This window comes from Chaetomium fimeti (genome assembly GCF_033439085.1).
Source record: "Chaetomium fimeti strain CBS 168.71 chromosome Unknown B0H64scaffold_1, whole genome shotgun sequence".
Taxonomy (NCBI): Eukaryota; Fungi; Ascomycota; class Sordariomycetes; order Sordariales; family Chaetomiaceae; genus Chaetomium; species Chaetomium fimeti.
In genome coordinates this window covers 2,029,856-2,052,484 of record NW_026944329.1, presented here as the reverse complement: position 1 = coordinate 2,052,484, position 22,629 = coordinate 2,029,856, and the positions used below count along the sequence as shown (strand labels likewise).

At 57.7% G+C, this 22,629-nt stretch overlaps 9 protein-coding genes across 9 annotated transcripts; 7 read left to right on the top strand and 2 right to left on the bottom strand.

Annotated features, from left to right (window-relative positions):
- Positions 1 to 707: 707 nt before the first annotated feature.
- Positions 708 to 1,438, top strand: B0H64DRAFT_369677 (DNA replication complex GINS protein SLD5; the record flags this gene model as incomplete). The annotated part of the gene is made up of 2 exons (XM_062802044.1): positions 708 to 832; positions 898 to 1,438. 2 exons carry the CDS (start codon positions 708 to 710, stop codon positions 1,436 to 1,438), a joined length of 666 nt encoding a protein of 221 aa, XP_062663933.1.
- Positions 1,439 to 4,677: 3,239 nt separating this feature from the next.
- On the top strand, positions 4,678 to 5,335 carry B0H64DRAFT_369676 (uncharacterized protein; the record flags this gene model as incomplete). Its single annotated transcript, XM_062802043.1, has 2 exons — positions 4,678 to 4,869; positions 4,943 to 5,335. 2 exons carry the CDS (start codon positions 4,678 to 4,680, stop codon positions 5,333 to 5,335), a joined length of 585 nt encoding a protein of 194 aa, XP_062663932.1.
- A 125-nt stretch (positions 5,336 to 5,460) lies between these two features.
- Positions 5,461 to 6,597, bottom strand: B0H64DRAFT_15061 (Methylthioribulose-1-phosphate dehydratase). The gene is made up of 3 exons (XM_062798427.1): positions 6,347 to 6,597; positions 5,742 to 6,263; positions 5,461 to 5,689 (listed from the first exon to the last, which is right to left on the bottom strand). The coding sequence occupies exons 1-3, from the start codon at positions 6,505 to 6,507 to the stop codon at positions 5,596 to 5,598; spliced, it is 777 nt and encodes a 258-aa protein (XP_062663931.1). The 5' UTR covers positions 6,508 to 6,597; the 3' UTR covers positions 5,461 to 5,595.
- A 1,001-nt stretch (positions 6,598 to 7,598) lies between these two features.
- Positions 7,599 to 9,898, top strand: B0H64DRAFT_14982 (Calreticulin family-domain-containing protein). The gene is made up of 4 exons (XM_062798417.1): positions 7,599 to 8,000; positions 8,123 to 8,402; positions 8,462 to 9,246; positions 9,300 to 9,898. The coding sequence occupies exons 1-4, from the start codon at positions 7,854 to 7,856 to the stop codon at positions 9,801 to 9,803; spliced, it is 1,716 nt and encodes a 571-aa protein (XP_062663930.1). The 5' UTR covers positions 7,599 to 7,853; the 3' UTR covers positions 9,804 to 9,898.
- Positions 9,899 to 10,632: 734 nt separating this feature from the next.
- B0H64DRAFT_414375 (Aldehyde/histidinol dehydrogenase) lies at positions 10,633 to 12,440 on the top strand (the record flags this gene model as incomplete). Its single annotated transcript, XM_062805029.1, has 2 exons — positions 10,633 to 11,326; positions 11,386 to 12,440. The coding sequence occupies 2 exons, from the start codon at positions 10,633 to 10,635 to the stop codon at positions 12,438 to 12,440; spliced, it is 1,749 nt and encodes a 582-aa protein (XP_062663929.1).
- Positions 12,441 to 12,855: 415 nt separating this feature from the next.
- B0H64DRAFT_369672 (uncharacterized protein) lies at positions 12,856 to 14,648 on the top strand (the record flags this gene model as incomplete). The annotated part of the gene is made up of 5 exons (XM_062802042.1): positions 12,856 to 12,942; positions 13,007 to 13,464; positions 13,516 to 13,797; positions 13,858 to 14,423; positions 14,593 to 14,648. 5 exons carry the CDS (start codon positions 12,856 to 12,858, stop codon positions 14,646 to 14,648), a joined length of 1,449 nt encoding a protein of 482 aa, XP_062663928.1.
- A 107-nt stretch (positions 14,649 to 14,755) lies between these two features.
- B0H64DRAFT_351984 (P-loop containing nucleoside triphosphate hydrolase protein) lies at positions 14,756 to 17,048 on the bottom strand. Its single transcript, XM_062801480.1, has 3 exons — positions 16,937 to 17,048; positions 16,669 to 16,869; positions 14,756 to 16,611 (listed from the first exon to the last, which is right to left on the bottom strand). Exons 1-3 carry the CDS (start codon positions 16,983 to 16,985, stop codon positions 14,972 to 14,974), a joined length of 1,890 nt encoding a protein of 629 aa, XP_062663927.1. The 5' UTR covers positions 16,986 to 17,048; the 3' UTR covers positions 14,756 to 14,971.
- Positions 17,049 to 17,330: 282 nt separating this feature from the next.
- On the top strand, positions 17,331 to 20,458 carry B0H64DRAFT_380868 (molybdenum cofactor sulfurase). The gene is made up of 2 exons (XM_062802760.1): positions 17,331 to 17,630; positions 17,694 to 20,458. The coding sequence occupies exons 1-2, from the start codon at positions 17,537 to 17,539 to the stop codon at positions 20,093 to 20,095; spliced, it is 2,496 nt and encodes an 831-aa protein (XP_062663926.1). The 5' UTR covers positions 17,331 to 17,536; the 3' UTR covers positions 20,096 to 20,458.
- Positions 20,459 to 20,559: 101 nt separating this feature from the next.
- On the top strand, positions 20,560 to 22,629 carry B0H64DRAFT_470511 (uncharacterized protein; the record flags this gene model as incomplete). The annotated part of the gene is made up of 2 exons (XM_062807833.1): positions 20,560 to 22,214; positions 22,499 to 22,629. 2 exons carry the CDS (start codon positions 20,560 to 20,562, stop codon positions 22,554 to 22,556), a joined length of 1,713 nt encoding a protein of 570 aa, XP_062663925.1. The 3' UTR covers positions 22,557 to 22,629.

The following is a 22,629-nucleotide window of genomic DNA, read 5'->3' as shown; positions in this document are numbered from 1 at the left end:
GCCTTTCCTTGTCCCTTCTTTAGATCGGACAGACAGCCATTGATGCAGGCCGTCGGGATTTCGGAGAAGTTGTGAACCCAACCATCGCTTGACTGGTTGTGATCGACGGGGGTGTAGCTGACGCGGGGCTGTCGAACTGTCGAATCGCCCACGGAATAAGAAGAACTTCTTCAGCCGTCATCGCCGGAGCTCGCAGCTGTGGGAGCGGGCGGGGAGCATTGGGCTGAAGAACAAGCCCGATGTGCCCGATAGAAATTTGGAGGTTGTGTTAAAAGAACGGCCCGCTGGGAAGTTCTACGGTGGTGATTGTATGTACCATTGAATTGAATGAATATTAAATGATGACACGAGATAGAAAATAAAAGCTCGCTGACAGTTTGTTTCAGTCCAAATGCAGTAAAAAGACTGGATATGGGATGAAGTCTCGGGAAGCAGGGAAGAGGCGGCACTTGGCAGGCACTCCAAATCGGTGTGTTGCCGCAGCGTCTCATCGACAGGGCTGGCGGCCAATTGTCGGGACCACTCAGCAGCCAGCAACCCCCACCGAATGCCCCGCGTTCAGCGCGACAACAGAAACGCGCATGAGGTACTTGGCCATCAGCTCGACAAGGGCTGCCAGTTGCATATTGCATCTGTGCACTTCCACAAAATCCTTGTTCGAACGAAAGCGGCCATTTTGCGTTAGTTATTCGCTCACAGCGGCCACCATGGATATCGACGACATTCTCCGGGAGGTAGACCCGACCTTCCACACCATTCCACAAGAAAAGCGCGATCTCCAAGAGCTCACCCGCGCCTGGATCGCCGAGAGATCTGCGCCCGAGCTCCTGCCGTATGCCCCTCAAGCTCTCGACCCCTTCGCTCCCAACACGCGCTGATTCAACATGAAACACACAGCTGGCCGGCCGACGGCCTCTTCGAGCGCATCAACGACAACATCAAGCGGCAGATCGAGAAGGTCGAGGAGATGACGGGCGACATGGACCCCAAGACCAACTTCGCCCTGATCGTCATCCAGACCGAGCTCGAGCGCTACCGCTACCTCGTGCGCAGCTACCTGCGCGCCCGCATCGCCAAGATCGACCGCCACACCCTGCACTACCTGTCGACCGACGACCTGCGCGCCCGCCTGTCCGAGATGGAGCTGGCCTACGCGACCCGCCACCAGGCCCTGCTGCACAACCACTACCTCTCGTCCTTCCTGTCGTCGTTCCCGGCCAACCTGCAGAACCTGAACGACGCGGCCGCCGGCATCAGCATGATCGAGACGCCGGACCTCGAGTCGGCCGTGTTTATCCGCGCGCTGAAGGACACGCCCGTCGAGGGCCGCGGCGTCGACACGGATGCGTCCGCGGATCTGAAGGAGAGCGATATCGTGATCCTGCGGTGGGCCGACGCGAAGCCGCTGGTGGAGGCTGGGAGTGCCGAGCTCGTCTGAACCGTGGCGTCCGAGGATAGCGGCTCCCGCCAACTTGAAGGCGTCTATTCCATGCGTGAATCATCACCATCCCCGCGAGCGCTCGAATAGCGTCGGCTAGAGAAATCTAGGGCTGTGAGCATTCGCCGCCTTAGAGAGCTTCACGCTGCTCCTGAGCTGACCCGATACGAGGCTGCCCGTTGCTCCGGGGGGGAAATCGTTGAGACGGCGGGAAAGCCGCCTTGACGCGATCCTAACGGTATCCACAACCACCATCTCACATGCGGCAGCCGGGCCCCAACCTGGAGGCTTCCCCGCACCACATTCGTATGTTCCATCTGATTCCCGGCCCATGAATGGGTTGATGGCAACTCCAGAGTTGTCGGCTAGGGCATTCTGGGGATGCCAAAAGCCAGCCGATTCTCGAATTCACTGGGGATCAAGTTGGAGGGAGAACCCGTGCGAAACCTCCCCATTGACTGTCCCCGGCCCGGTGAGACTGATACCACTCGGCCTCGAACGACCGGCCCGATGTGGAGCGGACCGACCAGATCGCGAACACAGGGGCCCATGAACAAAAGTATGGGGCGGTGGAGTTGACAACGGTCCCCCGCTTTGTTGCCGTGAGCCTGGAAATTGGCTTGCTTCACGCTTGGAGAACGAGACAATGCATTGACAATGCTAGAAAATTCTGTGTATTCCAGCTTGCTTTTCCCTGTTTTCCTCGCGGTCTCCAGTGTCGGCAAGCCGGAATCACCATGCTGTCCCTTGCCCCGGCGGTGACCGAGACAGGGTGTGGCTTGGACAGACGAAATTGACACGGACGAGTGCCGCCCGGCGTGTGAAATGTCAAAGCAGGAAGAGCGGTCTCTTTTGAACCCCCTCGTATCAAGTGGAGCTGTTCGTTTTCTCTGCAGGTTTTTGCAGCATTTCATGTCGTAATCCAGTGCTGTGTTGGTCTTTGCGCTCGAAATGTCCGACCATCCTTGTCCCGCTCTTCGGCAAAGTCAACATCAGGGCAAACAAGCAACGAACGACTTCCGAGTCGGATGTCTCGTGATAAACGCCCACACCGACGATCCCACCCACAACCTCCGCAGGGAATGCTGTCTCTTCGGGCCCACCCTCGCTCTCGGACGACACACTTCTTCCACTACCCGGCGGGGAGCTCCAGAGTTTCCGAAGATTGCCAGCGGAGTGACCAGGGCATAGTTCAACGCCGCCTGGGTCTTCTTTCGCACCACGTCAAAGGATGACTCGACATGCGACCGCCCCGACCGCCATGTCCTCGGGCCTGGCCGCGGCATCACGCTAGTTCGTGAGAAAGCGCCAGCAACTCTCGTGACCGCTTTCCCCGGTCGGCGGAAGACGGCGGTGCCGGTTCCTCCGCGACTTCGCGGAGGTGCAGTCGTCTCAACGGCGAAATGCAGGGGAGGCGGTTTGTTTTTTGGACATGGGTTAGATCCATCTCGCGCGCTGTTACGGTTGTGGTCCGGGCCTGGAGGAGAACGGTAATGATGATGGGTGCATGCCCGATTATGATGCCGAACGGAGGCTTGTCCGATGTTGAGGCTGATTGAGTCACCAATCTGCCCTCAGACTCAATTTACCAGCCACCTCTTGATGTGGTTTGGTGACAAACACGCTAGTTGTGTGATAGCGTGATTGACTTCCTCAATAATATAACTAATGAACCAACGCCCGAGACAAATCACCAACGGATTCTGTCATGAGACGACTCGTCGTGGTGTTCACCGTCGTCGTGTGGATCGACGATCCCCCGACCAATTCGCACTGGTCGTCTTGGGCACAAGGAGACAAGTCAAGACCGGCCGAGGTCATTGGTCAGAAGGCTGCAGCTGAGGGAAGAAAGCCACCGAAGTAACTTTGGACGGTGCCGAGGCGCTAGTTTAGAGGCTAGATCCATCCGTCTCATCTCTTGTTGGTGTTGTTTGTTTCGGCCGTTGTGAGTTAACGTCGGCTCTGGACTCGAGAAGGCTCAAAAATGGAGAGGCAACGGCCGGGGATGATGATGGCCGATCCACATCCTGACCGGTGCGACCGAAAAAAGGAAAATACACGAATAGATCAAATTGATGGCTTGTGATCAAGAAAGTGTGTGGCCAGCAGCCGGGGTGTTTGCTCCTTCCACACGAGCACAGGCACCCAAGCGCAGAATACAACCACACATTTCCACAATCTCCATGGCTTGGAGGAGCTTCAGGTTCCCATGCCATGGATCCGTGCGTGCCACCAAAGGAATAAAAACCGGCGTCCCCTCCATCTTCCCTTGCGACCGATGACATCGCGCCTCCAGGGGTGTTTCCCGGGCTGTCCCCAGGCTCGCCAGGCTGCACGGCGCTGTGGTTGCTGGGCCGTGGGCGCCAAGTCTTCTTTCCCTGGAGCCTGTTACGCGAAATCCCGCGTCATGATTGGTGCCCAGAATGATCGGAGGGCCAGATCGGGCGACTGCCACTCCTTTCCACTCTTTGGGCTGACCAGAGCGTGGTGCTGGGATTTGAGTTATCGCAATCTTAAACAAGCGCGCCATGGTTTCTTTTTTTCGCCCCTCGGAGCAGGCTCGCAGGAAAGGCGAGGAGATGCGGTTTTCTTGACAGAACTGCTCAGGTAGCACTCGGCGTTTCGTGTAAATTGTAAATATCCTCGAGGAAAGCTGAGAATGCGGACGGATGAGAGGGGGAGGAATAGGAATGTCGCACGACAGTAAACAAGAAATCTCGACGTTTCCCACGCCTCCCCCTGGGTTTCCTTGCGATCTCGTTTGCTCGGTTGAGCCCGCATGCCCGTTGCTGTGCCTCTGTGGCACGAATGGGACCGAGGAGGGAGGATCCCACCCCTCGTGTTTATTCTGGGAGTGGGGACGGAATGGCGCGGTTGGCACGCTCTGGACGATTGGATGGTATGTACCGCGGCAGCAGAATGCGGGTGGGAAGTGACCCAGCCGCTCCTTGCACGGCGCCAGCTTCCGGAAGACGCCCGAGGGCGTTCCCTGATGGTCTGGTCTCCCTTGGGATGGGAAAACGGATAAGAATGCCCAGCCCGGACCGCAGCGAGGAATTCAAATTCCTCTCTCCTCCTGTTTTGATCCCACCATCCTCAACCTTCTCTGTGTCTTCTTTCACCTGTCACCTCTCCCGTCTTTCATATCGTGTTCCATATTACACACTCGTTGAAGCATCACTTGCTCACACACACACCAATTACACACTTAATATCTGTAATACCACAACACCGCCAACATGCGTGTCACCTCCATCTTCGTCGCCGCCGGCCTTGCGCTGTTCGCCAACGCCCAGACGACTGTGAGCAGCGCCGGGGCTGCCCAGAGCTCTGCGCAGGCTGAGGTCCTCCGCTGCCTCGATGCTTGCGACCCCAAGGACGTGAACTGCCGCGCCAAGTGCACCTCCGTCCCCTTCCCCAACGACTCGCAGGTATGCCAACCCCCTACCACGCTTGCCCCCCCCCCCAACCAAACAACATGTAAACTAATCGTACTTCCCCCAGGCCAACGCCACCAACGACTGCGTTGCCGCCTGCCCCATCGGCGAGGGCACCGAGGCCGACAACAACGCCTACACCAAGTGCGTGAGCGACTGCATCGGCGCCAACTACTACACCCCGTCGGCCGGCACCCCGCAGCCCACGGGCGGCGCCAGCACCGGCGGCAACGGCGACAGCGACGACAGCAACGACAGCAACGATGACAGCGGCAACGACGACAGCGGCAACGGCGACAACACCGGCAACGACGACGCCACCGGCACCGACGACAGCGAGGGCACCCAGACCTCCGACGGGCCCTCGCCGTCCGAGTCGACTGGCGCCGCCTCCCTGGTTGGCGCGTCCTCGGGTGTCGTCGGTGTTCTCGGGCTCGTGGCCGCTGTCATGGCTCTGTAAGGAAAGGCTTTTTTGAGTTTTTGGGTATGACGTTTGGGCTATCAATGGAAGGGATGTGTTCTCGGGGTGGGAGGGGCTTCTTGTGAAGGTGTAATGGGCCTAGGTAATCGGTATTGGGTAGTTAGGCTGTGCAACTTTGCAGGTTTGAATTGATGGTAATTAAATGCATGCCATGACACTGAGGATGGGTGACGCATTCAATTCGCTCCGTGTGAGATGTGGTACTGTGGTAGTCTGCTGGGAGCCGGGTTTGGATTCTGCTACGGCTTCCGCGGCGTCACCGGCTCGATGTCGGTTATCCACGGCAGGTTGAGCTGCTTCATCTCGACGGCCAATTGAAAGAGGTAGTCGAGGCTGCTGCATGTCAGGAGGCTTTCCCTTGCTTGCGAATGTAAGGGAGCCGTACCTCTCGCACTGCGTCTTCGCCTTGTGCACATTGTCACCCCACACATATACACCATGCCGCCTCACCAACACGGCGTAGGTATCCGGATACTTATCCATCGCTTCCTCGAGGAACTCGGTCAAGTCCTCTTCGTGTGCGGTGTTTTCAATCACCGGAATTACCAGCGTGTCGTGGTATCCCAAGTTCCCGCTCTTCTCAAAGCCCTTGCCGAATCCCTTGATCTGTTCAATGTTGTTGATGCGAAACTCCCGGTCCTTCCCGGCGCCCTGCGTCTCGAGGATCAGCGTCACTAACACTGCCCAGTGCGAGTGCGTGTGGATGCAGCAGCCGGCGCGCCGCTTCGTGAAGGCAGCCAGGAACAAGGGGGTGCACTGGCTCGGCTTGTAGCTGGGCGGGCTGCGCAGGTAGACCCGGTTTCGCCGGTCGAGGGATTGCGCTTGGGCTGCGAGGGAGAGTACGTAAATATCCGAAGGCTTCATCAACTCCTTCTGGACGCCCGAGGGTGCGATGTAGACGAGGTCACTATCGTTAACCGATAATCAGTGTTGTGTCCCCAAGGTTTGATAGCGGGGTACCTCAGGTGGTGATAAGCTAGGTGCACGTACTCTTCGCGGATCGAGGCCCCTCCTCCAGTGCCAGTAACCCAGCCGAGTGTCCAAAACTTAGCGCAGAGCGAGGGGATCAGGTTCGCCGGGTGCTCTGGGTTATCAGACTGGACGAGGTGATCGTTGGACTCGGCCGCTTGGCCGTTGGATGGCGGGGTCATGCCGGTCTCGGTCCGGGTTTGTCGGCGGCGTGTTCGGTAGCGATGTGGTCCTAGCGCTTTCTGCTGACTGCTTACGGCCGAAACACTCAAGGTGTCCTCTTTCCAAAATGGGTGCTGTCGATGCTGTCTGTCCTCAGTTGTCGGCAAATATTAATAAGAGGCGGCAGTTTCGAATCGCGACATGAGGCTATTTGGGGCTAAATTGACGACAGGGAAGCTCGCATCTGCGGAGTGGTTCCGGAAGGTGCCTCCACTTGGCATGCGGAGCGGGAGCACATGCGGCGTGCACTCGAATGCGCTGCTCCGGCACTGCTTGACTTTGGATTGCAGCGACTCCACCCGGGACATTTCATGGAACATTGGATGGAACACATTGCCCTTTAACTGTTCCTCCACGTGGTCTTTTGTTTGTTCTCTGGAAGAAGGATTGGAGGCCGGCTGAGAGGCTCTCGCGGGCATCAATCAAGACTCTTTTGATTCTGGTCTGCTGCTAGGCGCTGGGGTTTATGTGCACTGTTCTGAGTTAACTCCCTCCCGAGATGCTGGAGAAAACGAATCGGGCGAGAAACCGAGGAGCTGCCTTTGACTCAGCGGACAAGCCACCTCACCTACAGGGCAGCCCTGCGATCATAGTACTTGGCTATCCGTGTCCTCCTACATATATTCAAGTGGTTGCCGTGATAGTGTCGGAATACAGTTTCATGTCCCGCTTACTGTGTAATGCTAAAGTCTAATCATATGGGGGCCCTGGTTGCAGGCGTGTTATCTGTTTGGATGGGTTTGATGTTGCTCCGGGCCTTCCGGCTTTGTTGCCATTGGAATCTCAAAAATAAAGACACACGTGCCAATTGGGAATGTAAGGTTCCAAATAACAAGTAGAAAGAACTTCTGTATGCAATTGATACACACAAACCCAAAGAAAGCCCGTTGCTGGATGGCCGTGGCGTGCTGTTGATGGGTGTTTGCATGAGATATCGGCCAGGGCAGTCCAATCAGACGGAAGGTTCCAAGGAGTTCGGCAGGCCCGCTGTTTGGCCGGCCTGGCACCCCATGTGTCCCCGCAGTCCCACTGTCGCAGGAGCTGGAGGTCAAGCTCAGCGCTTTGTTAAAGACACGTTGTCAGAAATCGCCTGCCCGAGCTTCAAATTCACCACGCCAGCTGCCTGCCACACGCCCGGCGATTTTCTCTTTTCTTTGAGCTCTGGAAGCGATATCCATTGCCCAACCCATCGTGTTGTCTGTCTGCAGAGACATCCCTTCCTTTCCTCATCAACCTCTCGCCTCTTGCATTGCACTTCAATTCATCGGTCTACTGAGCCGCTTGAGATAGCACTCGGTCCCTCAAAATGAAGTTCAACGTCGCTGCCGCTGCCGCCAGCGCAGCCTTCTTGGCTGGTGGCGTAAACGCCGACGAGCAGAAGGTGCTCAAGGACGAGACCAGCTCGGTCGCTGAGTCGGCCACCAAGGCTGCCCCCGAGCTTCCGACCTTCACCGTGAGTTTTCCTCTTCCGTTTTTCTGGCTACAATCGCAGCCTTGCCCGGCTCTGTCGGTTGGACCTTAGGGTCATTAGCAGGGCGAATAACCGGACAGCCTTGCTGACGCGCATTGATCCAGCCCTCCAAGCTCAAGGCCCCCTTCCTCGAGCAGTTCACCGACGACTGGGAGACGCGGTGGAAGCCCTCGCACGCCAAGAAGGATGTTCAGGGTGACGAGGAATGGGCATACGTCGGCGAGTGGGCCGTCGAGGAGCCGACCGTCTACAAGGGAATGGAGGGCGACAAAGGTCTTGTCATCAAGAACCCCGCTGCCCATCACGCCATCTCGGCCAAGTTCCCCAAGAAGATTGACCCCAAGGGTAAGGACCTGGTGGTCCAGTACGAGGTCAAGCTGCAGAGTAAGTTTTCCCGCATGCCCATATCGCCGCGCGTCACAGTGCTGACTCGCGCGCTACAGATGGCCTCGAGTGCGGTGGTGCCTACATGAAGCTGTTGAGGGACACCAAGGCCCTGCATCAGGACGAGTTCTCCAACACGACGCCGTACGTCATCATGTTCGGCCCCGACAAGTGCGGCCACACCAACAAGGTCCACTTCATCTTCAACCACAAGAACCCCAAGACGGGCGAGTACGAGGAGAAGCACCTGACCGCCCCGGCCGCTGCCAAGATCGTCAAGACCACGGAGCTGTACACGCTCATTGTGCACCCCGACAACACGTACGTCATCGAGCAGAACGGCGAGCAGGTCAAGGAGGGCAGCCTCCTCGAGGACTTCACCCCCGCGGTCAACCCCGCCAAGGAGATCGACGACCCCAAGGACAAGAAGCCCGATGACTGGGTTGACGAGGCCCGTATCGCCGACCCCGAGGCCAAGAAGCCCGAGGATTGGGATGAGGATGCCCCGTACGAGATCGTCGACGAGGAGGCTACCCAGCCCGAGGACTGGCTCGTTGACGAGCCCCTGACCATCGCCGACCCCGAGGCTCAGAAGCCCGAGGACTGGGATGACGAGGAGGATGGGGACTGGATTGCCCCCACCGTGGCCAACCCCAAGTGCGCTGATGTCTCTGGCTGTGGCCCGTGGACCAAGCCGATGAAGAAGAACCCCGACTACAAGGGCAAGTGGACTGCGCCGTACATTGACAACCCGGCCTACAAGGGTGTCTGGGCTCCGCGCCAGATCAAGAACCCCGACTACTTCGAGGACAAGCACCCCGCCAACTTTGAGCCTATTGGCGCTGTAAGTCGCTTCTTGTTCACCCACCGTGATGATTCTTGCTGACATTCCGGTAGATTGGCTTTGAGATCTGGACCATGCAGAACGACATCCTCTTTGACAACATCTACGTCGGCCACTCCGTCGAGGATGCCAAGAAGCTCGCAGATGAGACCTTTTTCAAGAAGCACCCCGTCGAGAAGGCCCTCGAGGAGGCCGACAAGCCCAAGGAGGCGGAGAAGCCCAACTCGCCGAGCGACCTCAAGTTCCTCGACGACCCCAAGACGTACATCCAGGAGAAGCTCGACCTTTTCCTTACCATCGCCAAGCAGGACCCTCTTGAGGCTATCAAGTTTGTTCCCGAGATCGCCGGTGGTATTGCCGCCCTCTTCGTCACCTTCGTCGCCCTCCTCTTTGGCCTTGTCGGGCTCGGTTCCTCCCCTGCTCCGGCCGCCAAGAAGGTTGCGGCCGATGTCAAGGAGAAGGCCAAGGATGTGAAGGACAAGGCTGCGTCGGCCGCCGCCACCGGCGCCGATACCGCCAAGGAGGCGACCAAGCGCAACACCCGGAGCCAGTCGTAGATGGTGATTTGGGTTGGAGGACCTGGTGCGGGGGTTTAATCGAGAGCGTGCCACGGTCAAAGTCAAACAAATTTTGAGGATTACGGGCGCGGATTGAGAGGCCGTTTAGTTTTGCTTCATTCTTCTGCTTATTTCGTGGTCTGCGGAGTCCCTCGGCGCATCTGTATTCTAGGACCAAAATACACAGGCGTTAGTATTGGACACGTCTTATGTTTGCTCCCGATTGATGAAGCAGTCTTTTCTGCTGTTGAATTGGCCCGACCCCAGGAACCTCGCCCTTCTCGCCTTTCCAGTCGTGCCTCCGCATCAAACCGAGCACGCCCCGTGATACCCCAAATCGGGTCGGTGCTGCTCCTCCTCCCCGGACTCTCGGCGGGCTCCACATGAGCTTCCCCAGTCGAACGACCGAATTGGGGGCCCCCGATTGGCGGTCGGCAGAACGCGGCTTTGGGGACTGCGGAGAAAGCTGGAGCATCCACGGCTCGCCGCTCTTCGCCGCCCTTGCCCCACGACCGATACTCGCAGCGATACCCGCGCTGTTGCCGACAGCAAGAACGGCAGATCGGATAAAGGGGAGGAGCCGCCCACTGCAATGTGCCTGCGTTAAGTACTAGGAAGTAGAAGGGACGGGCTGCGCCGAGAGAGAAACCAACCACAGGGGGCAATTGCCAATTCCCAAATCCCACATCCTCATCCCAACCCAGCTCGGGAGTTAATTATAGAGCCCGGTATTGAATCCAACCTTGTCCGAACTCGCCCCGACCAACCACTGCCACCTACCAAGTAACGACCGGCCTGAACCTAGTCTCACCGTCTTCTCGAAACCACAATGCGTCGTCTAGCAACGAGGGCTGCTTCAGCATCTGCTACAACCAGCCGCCTCGTACACTCATCCAGCACTCCCAGATCCGCCCTGCTCGTCTCATCGTCTAGAATGGCGCCCTCAACAAAGCCCGCCTCGTCAACGGCGGTGAGGAGGTTACACGCCACAGCACAACATCTAAGTCCGGCGTCGGCCGCCGCTGGGCTCTCCAGCACTGCCACCAGCTTCCCAACCACACACGAGAAGATCGCAGAAGTCCAGAACACCCCCTACTTCGTCGACAACAAGTTCGTGCCCTCGAGCACCACCCAGTTCATCGACCTGCACGACCCGGCCACCAACAACCTGGTGACCCGCGTGCCGCAGAACACGGACGAGGAGCTCAGCGCCGCCGTCGCCTCGGCCCAGAAGGCCTTCGAGACATGGCGCACCACCAGCGTGCTGCACCGCCAGCAGATCATGTTCAAGTTCGTCGCCCTGATCCGCGAGAACTGGGACCGGCTCGCCGCGAGCATCACGCTCGAGCAGGGCAAGACCTTTGCCGATGCCAAGGGCGACGTGCTCCGCGGTCTGCAGGTCGCCGAGGCGGCGTGCGGTGCGCCCGAGTTGTTGAAGGGCGAGGTGCTCGAGGTGGCTAAGGATATGGAGACGAGGACGTACCGCGAGCCGTTGGGTGTTGTTGCTGCGATTTGCCCGTTTAGTAGGTCTTGGTATACTGGAGTTGGTGATGGGATTGGAGGTGCTAACCTGCCGGTCTAGACTTCCCCGCCATGATCCCTCTCTGGTGCATCCCCATCGCCACCGTGACCGGTAACACGCTCATCCTCAAGCCTTCCGAGCGCGACCCCGGCGCGGCCATGATCCTGGCCGAGCTCTGCCAGAAGGCCGGCTTCCCCGACGGTGTGGTCAACATCGTGCACGGCGCCCATCGCACCGTCAACTTCATCCTCGACGAGCCTGCCATCAAGGCCGTCAGCTTCGTCGGCGGCAACAAGGCCGGCGAGTACATCTTTGCGCGCGGCTCCGCCAACGGGAAGCGTGTGCAAGCCAACCTCGGCGCCAAGAACCACGCCGCCGTGCTCCCCGACTGCAACAAGAACCAGTTCCTTAACGCGGTCGTCGGTGCCGCCTTTGGCGCAGCCGGCCAGCGGTGTATGGCCCTCTCGACCCTCGTCATGGTAGGCGAGACGAAGGACTGGCTCCCCGAGCTCGCCGAGCGCGCCAAGGCGCTGTCAGTCAACGGCGGCTTCGAGAAAGGCGCCGACCTCGGCCCCGTTATCACCCCGCAGAGCAAGGCACGCATCGAGTCCCTCATCGCGTCGGCCGAGGCTGAGGGCGCCAACATCCTCCTCGACGGGCGCGGCTTCAAGCCTGCCAAGTACCCCAACGGCAACTGGATCGCCCCGACCATCATCTCCAACGTCACCCCCCAGATGCAGTGCTACCGCGAGGAGATCTTCGGTCCCGTCCTCGTCTGCCTCAACGTCGACACGCTCGACGAGGCCATCGACCTGATCAACGCCAACGAGTACGGAAACGGCGTCGCCATCTTCACGCGCTCGGGCCCCACGGCCGAGACCTTCCGCCGCCGCATCGAGGCCGGCCAGGTCGGCATCAACGTACCCATCCCCGTGCCCCTCCCCATGTTCAGCTTCACCGGCAACAAGAAGAGCATCGCCGGCGGCGGCGCCAGCACCTTCTACGGCCGGCCCGGCGTCAGCTTCTACACCCAGCAAAAGACCGTCACGGCCATGTGGAGCGCCGAGGACGCTATCTCGAAGAAGGCCGATGTGGCGATGCCTACGCATAACTAGGTTACGCATGGCTGTGGATAGAGGAGTGGGTGTTGGGTGGGGTTTTAAACTGAGTTAAAGGGATAAGTTTAGTGAAGGTGAGGGTTATGGAGCGTTATAGCAAAGCAAACAAGCAAGCGAACACTGGTTTGGGAGTTAGAGATTGTTGTGTCAGTCATCCAGGGGAACGGCAATCCAAAATCTACCGAGTCAATCTATCATTTGTATGGGCCCTACTGTGTAGTGGATGGGTTCTACGCACAACTTATTTACAAATTCCGACGGAAAGTCGAGAAATGAGGAAGCAGTACCAGCCTGGCTTTACAGGAAGGTGGTGATGAGACGAAACTGACTTCAACAGGTAACGAAAATTTCCCTTTTTATTCCCATCTTCCCATTCCAAATTGGAATTCCCATCCCATCACTCATTGCAACGATGTCTGCACCGGCGATGGCTTCACGAACCCTGCCGACGGCACTCCCAGTGCTGCCTGCCACATATAGTAGCGATCACGTTGAGCCCGTATGTATTTCGCACCTTTCTCTCCTTCTCATTCGCGCAAATGGCACCTGTTAACCCTTCACAGGTGTTTCTCAACGTCTCCACGGCCGAGGAGGTCATTGAATGTATCATCAACGCTCACGATAACGTCGGCACTGGTGACTGGGGTAGCCTGCCTCTTCTCAGCTTTCACTGGGACGACGCAAGCCGGGTGGACGATCTTTCCGATCGGCTGTTCGTCAGACTACGTGAGCTCGACCGACCGAAGATTCATCGATTCGAATACGATTACGAATCCAAGACGGTGTTCCTCAAGATATCCGAATCCGAGTTTCGCTACCAGGTTCAAATGGGCCTTCGCGACTACCTGAGGAAGTACACTGGCTTCCCCCCGTTCATGGAAAAATTGGTCGTTACGGCAAGTGATGAAATCTTTCGAGACTCGCTCGAGGCCATCGAAGACTGGGGTTGGGTTACTATCGAATACGGCAACAAGCTTTACAAGCAAGCCGATGTTTCATTCGGCAAGATCGTCAGGATGCCGTCCGTTGTCTGCGAAGTTTCTTAGAGCGAACCTCGGCAACACATGGAAAGGAAGGCGTGTCAATACATCGATATGTCGGATGGCAAGATCCGAGTCGCCATGATTCTTGACCTGCAGTATCCCGACATGAAGAAGGGTTGGGTGAGCCTACGGGTAGCAGACGACTCCTCAAGCTACTGGGCCAAGCAATCCGAGCTCTTCTACGATGAGGACCTTGCTCAACAGCCTGTTGGCCAGGTTGGCCTGTATCTCTCCGACTTCCTCGGCCCTGCTGGGTTACGACCAGCCTTTTGTCGCCCCTCGGCCTCCGAGCTGGCTGCTGGGATTACAAGGTCTGTCATTCCTCACTCTGACTGGTAGGTGAACGCAGGATACCTAACATATCAAACTAGGGACCCTGCCATCCCTCTACCGTACGAGAAACTTCAGGCCATCTTCCGGAGGTCCCGCTACATATCCAACCCGAAGGAGTTCACGATGGAGCCTGGCGACGAAGAAGAAAATATATACCTGTACATGAACCGATTGGCCGAGATACGCAACGAAGTGCGCATCGAAACCGATCGGTGTGTGACTGAATTACGCGCCGAGAAGCACCGCCGCTTCGATGCGATCCACGTTGAGAAGATGCGGCGAATGGACGAGATATGCGATGATATGAGCCGCCGGTTTGGCATCCGGGTGCAGCAGCGCTTCGCCGAGGCGGACAACGAAGCACTCGGTAAAGCACGCAGCGAAGCCGAGCGGAGCGAGGCGGAAGCGCGCACCATGGCCCTCATCAAGAGCGATATGGCCGAGGAATTTGCCGAGTTGGATCGCCAGAAGAAACAGATACTCGACGAGACGAAGCCCCAGATACGTGAGGCATGTGAGGAAGAGAAGCGCCGCATAGAGCAAGAACTCGACGAGATGGACCACCGGATGATGCCTGCCGAGATTGAGCGGCGCATGGCTGAACGTGAGTTAAAGGGTGAGTGGCCTAGATGTTACGGTTTCATGAAGAGGGATTAGCTGTTGGAGGAATAGGTTCGGTTGTTTGTATTTAAGACTTGTCGCGTTTTACCTTGGAATGTAAGAGCAGTCTCCCCACCTTTGACTTCGGCCCTTGTCTTTGCTCCGGCTGCTAGAACGCCACTGGCTCTACGGAATATTCAAGCGGATTCAGCGTGTCTGGAACGCGTGAGATCTTGCTGTTTACGTAGACAATACATACTGGAACGGATGCAGAGAGCCACAAGATGTGAGTAAATAGGCACCGGAAGTATCCCGAGGCTCTCGAATATGTGTATCATCACATGTATTTGTCTCGCCCCCAGCAGGCAGTGACGTGGTCTATATAACAATGCTCTCCAACACCACCCCTTTTCCAAACCAAATCCAACACCGCAAACGCCAAACAATGCTACACCAGCCTATGCAATACTCTGCCATGCTATGCAAGCCACCCATGCCCCCAGAACTGTCAAAAGCAACCCGCATCCATCTCAAAATACAAAAGCCATACGATTAATCCAAGGCATCTCCGCTCAGAATCCCCCTCAAAATCCCGGCCCCCAGCCCCTCCACGGCCCCTTCCATCTCCCGCTCCCCAACACAGCTAGCAACCCTCTTCTCGTCGGCGGCGAGCCCACCGCCACCGCTCCCGCCAAAGGCAAAAACATCCTTCTTCTTCCTGCCGCGCTTGGGGGTGGGCGTGCCGCCTTGCAGTAGCGCCACGAACGAGCCAGTCTTGCCGTCCACGGGCGCGACTAGCGAAAGCGTCTCCAGGCTACCCACGACCTCGCGGAACTCGGAGGACGAGAGAGGGTGGAGGAGCGAGTCCTGCGTGCAGAGGGTGCAGTACGAGGCGTAGAGGGTCTTGATTGTCGGCGCCGTCACGCCGCGCGTTCTGGAGGAAGAGGGGGTGGTGGGGGCGGAGGCGGCCTGGGTGGCACGGTTGCGCTTTTCAATGGCCATGAGTGAGCACAGGGCTGCCTTTTGCTGCAGGTTGAGGGTCTTGAGTCGCTGGCTAGCACCGTTGCTGAAGGCTGCGGCGGTGACTTTGTTGAGGTGGGCTATGGACACGCGCGGGGCGGTGGAGACGGTGAGAGTCTGGAGAGATTTCTGGAGCTGCTGGGCTCCCGAGGGCCGGGCTGGGGAGGCAAAGTTGCGGTTCTCGCCGAGGACCTTGCGGGACGGGCTCTGTTGGAGGAGATTCTCTTTGATCTCATTTTCGTGCTTCATGCGGGTCTCGGACTCCACCAGGTCGAGGGCGCGACGGCAGACTTCGAACGCACGGCGCAGGTCGCCGGTCTGGCTGGAGACTTTGCGCGAGCAGAGCTCAATGGCCGCCGGATGGAAGAAGGGGATGAAATCGGGGGTGGAACCCTTGGGGGCGAGAGTCTTAAGGCGTTCCGTAATGATCCGTTTGACCTGGGGTGCGGTATATGGAAGGAACGGGAGGAGTTCGGGCTTGAGGTTGCGCGACTTGAGCCGAGGGAGGAAGCGGTCGGTGAGGTCCAGCGCGTTGGCGATGCCCACCATGGTAAGACGCGCGGTTTGCAGCAGCGACCATTCGAACACGCGGTAGAGACTCTCGGGATCCATGGTCAGGATGTGATCGATCTCGTCCAGCACGACCAGAAAAACATCAGTGGTCTTCTTGCGGACGAAGAGCTTCTGCAAAGCCTCGACAACATCGTCCTCGGACATGTCAGCGTCTCCGCCGAGTTGGTCCAGCAGAGTGATGTACAGATCCTTGGACGACTTGATGCTCATGCAGTTGATGTAGGCCTTTCGTACAGAATCCGATCCGGAGACCACTTCGTCGGTAATGCTGTTGACCATGGCGCTCTTGCCTGTACCGGGGGGGCCGCTGACGTAAAGGCATCCGCTGGGACGGCTTGTGTTGCAGCGTTCAAGGAACTTGTGTAATTGAGCGCGCTCGTCGTCGCGTCCGATTAGTTGTCCGGGATCTGTGCTGCGCGAGAATAGCTGCCTCGCCTGGTGGTAAACCGTTTGAAGAGTAGTCGGGGTGAGGGGCGTCTGGGGTGTCATCCGCTTCGAGAGTCTACCGACCGACATAACCCGGTGACGAGGAGTTGTTGTCCCCCTAGCGAAGACATCGTAGTGGCGTGGTGTTGAGGGAGTGACAGGGGCGACGGTGGCTGGGGGGCGAGAAGTTAGTATCTCGCCCAATGTTCCCTCGACCGGAATCCACTTACAACTTCTAACAGTACTGGCGATCGAGGTGCGTCTGGAGTGAGACTTCGTGGGTGTAGGCTCAGCCTCCCCCTGGGAATCCGACTCTGGTTGATTATTCTCCTGGTTCTCCTTATCGTGGACCGAGATGTGCTCCTTCTCGCTGGCCTTTTTCGGAGTCCGTCTCGAGCGTTTCGCGGAGAAGTCGAGACTCAATGTCGGCTCTGCAAGAGGGTTCCAATGTCAGTCGCGGTTCCTTCTGGGTGTAGTGAGTTAACCACGGGCACTTACCCTCATCCCCAGAGCTTCGTGTCCTCTTTCCAAGAGTTGCAATTGCCATTTTTGCAGTACAATTAGAATCTGGTAGGTGCAGTCGAATTGTTTGTGTTCAATTCGGAAGAGGAAAGGACGAAGCTTGGGGGAGGAAGGTGGTGCGGCCAAGAAGGGAGCTCTGGCCCACATGTAAATTGGCGCTTCGCGCTTCCCGGCTCGTGGAACGCGACCGCGTCGCGGGGACCCTGACGCGCTCGAACGCGAACCACTTAAAGTGTAAGTGTGGCTTAGCTGTGGCTGACTGTTATAAGTTCAGCCACAGTGAGCGGACCTTTGTTATCAGTTGGAGAAGACCCCACATCCCCCGCACTGGCAGCCGCGCAGTGGAAGGGGGCGAACTCCGCGCCCCAAAGCCGGATTGCGTGGGCCAAAGACGGGCAAAGCAGCGCCTGACCAGAACTCGTTGTCGTACCAGTGTACTTATTAACACACTCACTTCGCCGCCACCGCGAATTCCGACTCCAACGAAAATGCGTAACGCAGTGTTACGCTCGCAGATGTCACCAGCCGGTATTTTATCAGTGGAGGCACGGACAGGACGATAACATCAGAACGGTCATGGCGGGGACCGACCACCAAGTAAAGTCAGTGGACACATGCTACAATGCCCGTGTCGAAAGCTTCAGGGATGAGGAGTATCCTATGCTAAATGGTACGGAATTCCATCACTCTCACGCGCAGCGGGTGCGGGCGATTAACTAAATTGTACAAATAGGCTCCATCTACCTCGACCATGCCGGGACCACTCCCTACGCCAAGTCCTTGATGGACAGGTTCGCAAAGGACATGACTTCGAACCTGTTTGGGAACCCGCACTCGGCATCGGCCTCATCCCAGCTTTCGACTACACGAATAGAGGATATTCGTCTACGGGTGCTGCGTTTCTTCAATGCTGACCCCGCCGAGTTCGACCTCGTTTTCGTGGCGAACGCGACTGCTGGAATCAAGCTGGTTGCTGATGCCCTAAGGGCCACTCCAGATGGGTTCGACTATGCCTATCACCAGGCGAGCCATACGAGCCTTATTGGTGTTAGAGAAGAGGCTCGAAATAGCCTTTGTCTCGACAACCGAAAAGTTGATGAGTGGCTTGGCGGAAGCTGCCCTTTCGGAAACGACAGCGAAAACCGCCCGGTTCTGTTTGCTTACCCGGCACAGTCCAACATGGATGGGCGGCGGTACCCTCTGAACTGGGCTGAGAGGATCCGCCGTGGGACGAGGAAGACATACACGCTGCTGGATGCAGCCGCGTTAGTCTGCTCCGCCCCGCTCGACCTGAGCCAGGTCGATGCAGCTCCCGACTTCACCGTACTCAGCTTCTACAAAATCTTTGGTTTCCCGGATTTGGGCGCATTGATTGTGAGGCGGGATGCCGAGGAGGCATTTGACACGAGGCGATACTTCGGTGGCGGCACGGTCGACATGGTGGTCTGCTTGAAAGAGCAGTGGCACGCACCAAAGGCCCAGTTCCTGCACGAACGTCTCGAGGATGGAACATTACCCGTTCACAGCATCATCGCGCTAGATGCAGCGTTGGACGTGCACAAGCAGCTGTTCGGCTCGATGCGGGATGTCGCATCCCATACGTCTGTTCTATCAACGATGCTCTACACGAAGCTCGAATCGTTAAGGCACAGAAATGGCGAACCGGTCTGTGTGCTGTACTCACCAGACCCAAAGACAGCGAACCGCAGCCTCTCCACTGGCCCCGTTGTTGCCTTCAATATTCGCAATAGCCAAGGAGCTTGGATAAGCTTGGCCGAGGTTGAGAAACTGGCCGCTCTGAAAGGGTTCCATATTCGAACTGGGGGTGTCTGCAATCCCGGCGGAATCGCCTCGGCTTTGGGACTTGAACCGTGGGAAATGAGACGTAACTTCAGTTCGGGTTTTCGCTGCGGTACTGACATCGATATCATGGCTGGGAAGCCAACTGGCGTCATCCGGGCAAGTCTCGGTGCCATGAGTACCATCTCAGACGTGGACGGTTTCGTTGAGTTTATTGCCGAGTTCTACCGGGATACATCACTGTCCTCGGCTAGAACGGAACTGGTGCCACAACCCCATGAACCGTCACGGTTTCGCATCCACAGCATATACGTCTACCCCATAAAGAGCTGTCGTGGATTCCAGGTTCCGTCGGGTGCCGACTGGGAAGTGAGGCCTGAAGGTCTTGCTTGGGATAGGGAATGGTGTCTAGTGCACCAAGGCACCGGCCAGGCACTGAGCCAAAAACGGCATCCCAAAATGGCCCTCATATGCCCGTCGCTTGATTTCGAACGGGGGCAGCTGCGGGTCAGCTACGCAGGGGAGTTGCCAGCTCACCAAGACCGAGAAATCAGCATACCTCTCTCCAAAAACCCCTCTCTTTTCCGCTCCTCATCTTCGCGCTTGAGGTCCTCCCGTGTGTGTGGAGAGGAAATCCAGGCGGAGACGTATTCATCCACAGCCATCAACAACTTCTTCTCTGACGTCCTCGGTGTGCCCTGCTTACTGGCGCGGTTCCCCGCGGGCGGGCACGGCAAAAGCATGCGGTACTCCAAGGCCCACCTCCAAAAACACCAACTCCCTCTCCTTCCAACAGCCAAGCCCGCCCTTCCAGGTTCATTTCCGCCGTCACCCCCGGACTCGGACACGGAAAAAACGGTCTCTCGGCGGATTCTGCTCTCTAATGAAAGCCCCATCCTCGCCATTACTCTCCCTAGCGTCGCCGCGCTCAACCAAGAAATGCGCGTCTCCAAGCCCGGCTCCAAGGAGGTCTTGCCAGCCGTCTTCCGGGCCAACATGGTTATCGCCTCTACAGACACTGACGCTCCCATGACACCCTACGCCGAAGACTCTTGGTCGGGCATAAAAGTCGGCCCGCAACAGCACGAGTTTGAGATGCTAGGTGCATGCAGGCGGTGTCACATGGTCTGCATCAACCAAGAGACGGCGGAAAAGAGCGAAGAGCCGTTCGTGACGCTGTCCAAGACGCGGAGGTTTGACGGGAAGGTGTTCTTCGGGGTGCACATGTGCTATAATGACGCGGATCAAGGAGCGTCGGGGCTGACGAAGGAGAGGCAGTTCCCGACGGTGAGGGTTGGGGACGCGGTCGTGCCGGAGTGGCGGAAGGGGGAGTAAACGGTCCGGGAAGACAGATGAGAGGCGGACGGCCGAGTCAGGTCTCGGCAATGGTCATCGGGGCTGGGAAAGACGTGGCAACTCGCTCTTATACGTAGGTAGTTAAGTGGGTTGTTTTACTTTCTCAGGGTGTTAATTGCCAATGCCAACCAAGACACCAAAGCGATCAGCAAATCAGCTGAAACCCAAACCCACTGGTGTTTGTTCTTCGAATCAATATAACGGCCACGGCAAACTCCGCCACTTCCAGCTAGTGCAGGCTGATCATTTACGGCGCTTACAATTTTCTTATTTTGTTCAGCCACACTCCAAGCATTTCAATCACTTGTTTTTCGTTATTTGCCAAGCCAAGCGGTCTGTTGGCTCTGTCTTGTTCCGAGTGTTATTGCAACTTGGCCTTGACTTATACAACCTTAATTGCTTCATTATTTCCTATTTTGGATAGCGTTAAAGTGGTGCCTCCGATGGCAGTCCACCCTCTCGGATCCGCCTCCGGGTTCGGACTAAACCAAGAATCCTTCAACCTTGCCGTATACCAGCGACAACAATACCGGGACGCATTCAACACGGCACTTGCAGCCGGTGAAGTCAAACCACTGATCATCCCCTGGTCCTTTGTTGGCAGCTTTTTCCTTCCGCTTCTTTACCTCAGCATCCCCCACACGAACCGGCCATGGCTGTACCGAATGCGCTGGCTTGTCGCCGCGACAGTCGTCTATCTTAACGTCCACCTCCTGCAGACCACATCTGCCATAAATGAAGCCGTGGCTTTTGCAACTGGACTACTCGCCGTCTGGGGGACGATCTGGGCCCTCAGGCTACTGATATTTACTCGGCCCCAATGGGACGCGGCGAGGGTTGAGCGGCGCCCGAGACGGACTGAAAACGGCCACGGAGGTAAAAGAGAGGATGCAGTTGTCATGGTGCCGCCCGATGAGAGCGTTGCCGCCTCCCTCCCTCACAACGAATACTTCTGGCAGCCCTTCCCAGCCACCGCGCCTTACCTCACCCGTCTCGGCTGGACCGCCGACCTTCTCACCGCGTGCCGTGGCGCAGGATGGAACTTTTCTATTTCGACCATCCCCCACCCGCCCTTTCCCACTAAACCCCTGGACGGCAACGAACTTGTTCGGATAGACCTCATCCCGCTCGCCTCCCGCGCCGGCACCCAGCGCTCGCAAACCTATGCCGCCTTTCTCCGCTCCCGCCTTCTCAACTTCACACTCTCCTACTTGACCATCGACCTCCTGACCAGTATCATGCGGCAAGACCCCTACTTCGTCCTCGGACCAGACTACGCCTCCCAGGGGTACCCCCTCCCGCCACTGTACGCCCGCCTGCCCCTCCCGCAGCTCACCATCCCCCTGCTGCGCAACATCCCGGCTCTCGCGGGCATCATGGCCGGCATACACCTGTACCACTCCCTCCTCCAACTCGCCATCGTCTTCCCGCTGCGCAGCCTGTTCGGCGCGCGCGCCGAGCTCTGGCAGCACCCGACCCTCTTTGGCGGGTTCGTGCCCTCGGTCCTGGACCGCGGCCTCGCCGGCTTCTGGGGCGGCTGGTGGCACCAGACCTTCCGCGCCGGTTTTGTCGCGCCCGCGCGGTGGTGGTTCGCGGCCCGCCGTCGCCCTGAGGTGGGGCCGGAAGCGAACAAAGACAACAACCACACCAACAACCATCACAGCAACAGCACCAACAACAAACCCCCCACCGCCCTCTTTGCCGAACCCCTCCTAGCCTTCCTCCTCAGCGGCCTCCTCCACGCCGCCGGCGGCCACACCGCCGTCCCGCGCATCACCCGCCCCTGGACCTCCCTCGCCTTCTTCGCCCTCCAAACGGTCGGCATTGCCCTCCAAACCACCCTCCTCCCCAACCTCCTCCCCAACCCCACCCCTAAAAGAAGTAAAACCCTCCTCCGCCGCCTCACCAACCTGCTCTTCACCCTCCTCTGGCTACAACTCACAGCCTGGGGCCTGATCGACGACATGGGCCGCGCGGGGGTGTGGCTGTTTGAACCCGTGCCGGCGTCGCCGCTGCGGGCGCTGGGGCTGGTGGGCACGGGCACGGGCACGGGCACGGTTGGGGGGGATGAGGCGTGGTGGCGGTGGGATTCGGTGGGGTACGGGATGCGGTGGTATCGCGGGGCGGGGGGGTGGTGGGATAGTGGTGTTGTTTTGTAGTTTCTTTTTCTTCCCTTTTTTTTTTTTTTTTTTTTTTTTGAAGAAAGGAGAGGGGCTGTGTGTTGTGGTGAGGCGGGGGGGGGAGGGAGGAGGGGGGTTTGTTCGCTGTTGTGGTGTTGTAGTGTTGTGGGGATGGATTTAATTAGGTACTTGTTAGATAAGATGGAGTAGATGTGTAGATGGGAGGGATCAAGGGATAGAATAGACTGGTACATGTAAACAGAGAGTTAGCTATTAGCGTTGAGAGTGCGAAGAAGGCCCATAGGATGAGTATGCGTTGAGCAGGTTCGTATCTGGCAAGTCATTGCCATAAAAATATAGATACCAACGCAGGCATATTTTGTTCGCATAGCC

What these genes read in the sequence shown, in the direction of transcription:
- B0H64DRAFT_15061 (XM_062798427.1), bottom strand. Translation starts at nt 6,507, where the DNA reads ATGACCCCGCCATCCAACGGCCAAGCGGCCGAGTCCAACGATCACCTC. An exon ending in GGGGCCTCGATCCGCGAAGA is followed by an intron (nt 6,264 to 6,346) that starts GTACGTGCACCT and finishes GGTTAACGATAG; the next exon opens with TGACCTCGTCTACATCGCAC. An exon ending in GCGAAGACGCAGTGCGAGAG is followed by an intron (nt 5,690 to 5,741) that starts GTACGGCTCCCT and finishes GACATGCAGCAG; the next exon opens with CCTCGACTACCTCTTTCAAT.
- B0H64DRAFT_14982 (XM_062798417.1), top strand. Translation starts at nt 7,854, where the DNA reads ATGAAGTTCAACGTCGCTGCCGCTGCCGCCAGCGCAGCCTTCTTGGCT. An exon ending in CCGAGCTTCCGACCTTCACC is followed by an intron (nt 8,001 to 8,122) that starts GTGAGTTTTCCT and finishes GCATTGATCCAG; the next exon opens with CCCTCCAAGCTCAAGGCCCC. An exon ending in GTACGAGGTCAAGCTGCAGA is followed by an intron (nt 8,403 to 8,461) that starts GTAAGTTTTCCC and finishes CGCGCGCTACAG; the next exon opens with ATGGCCTCGAGTGCGGTGGT.
- B0H64DRAFT_380868 (XM_062802760.1), top strand. Translation starts at nt 17,537, where the DNA reads ATGGCGGGGACCGACCACCAAGTAAAGTCAGTGGACACATGCTACAAT. An exon ending in GGAGTATCCTATGCTAAATG is followed by an intron (nt 17,631 to 17,693) that starts GTACGGAATTCC and finishes TTGTACAAATAG; the next exon opens with GCTCCATCTACCTCGACCAT.
- B0H64DRAFT_351984 (XM_062801480.1), bottom strand. Translation starts at nt 16,985, where the DNA reads ATGGCAATTGCAACTCTTGGAAAGAGGACACGAAGCTCTGGGGATGAG. An exon ending in ACGAAGCTCTGGGGATGAGG is followed by an intron (nt 16,870 to 16,936) that starts GTAAGTGCCCGT and finishes ACCCTCTTGCAG; the next exon opens with AGCCGACATTGAGTCTCGAC. An exon ending in CGCCAGTACTGTTAGAAGTT is followed by an intron (nt 16,612 to 16,668) that starts GTAAGTGGATTC and finishes CTCGCCCCCCAG; the next exon opens with CCACCGTCGCCCCTGTCACT.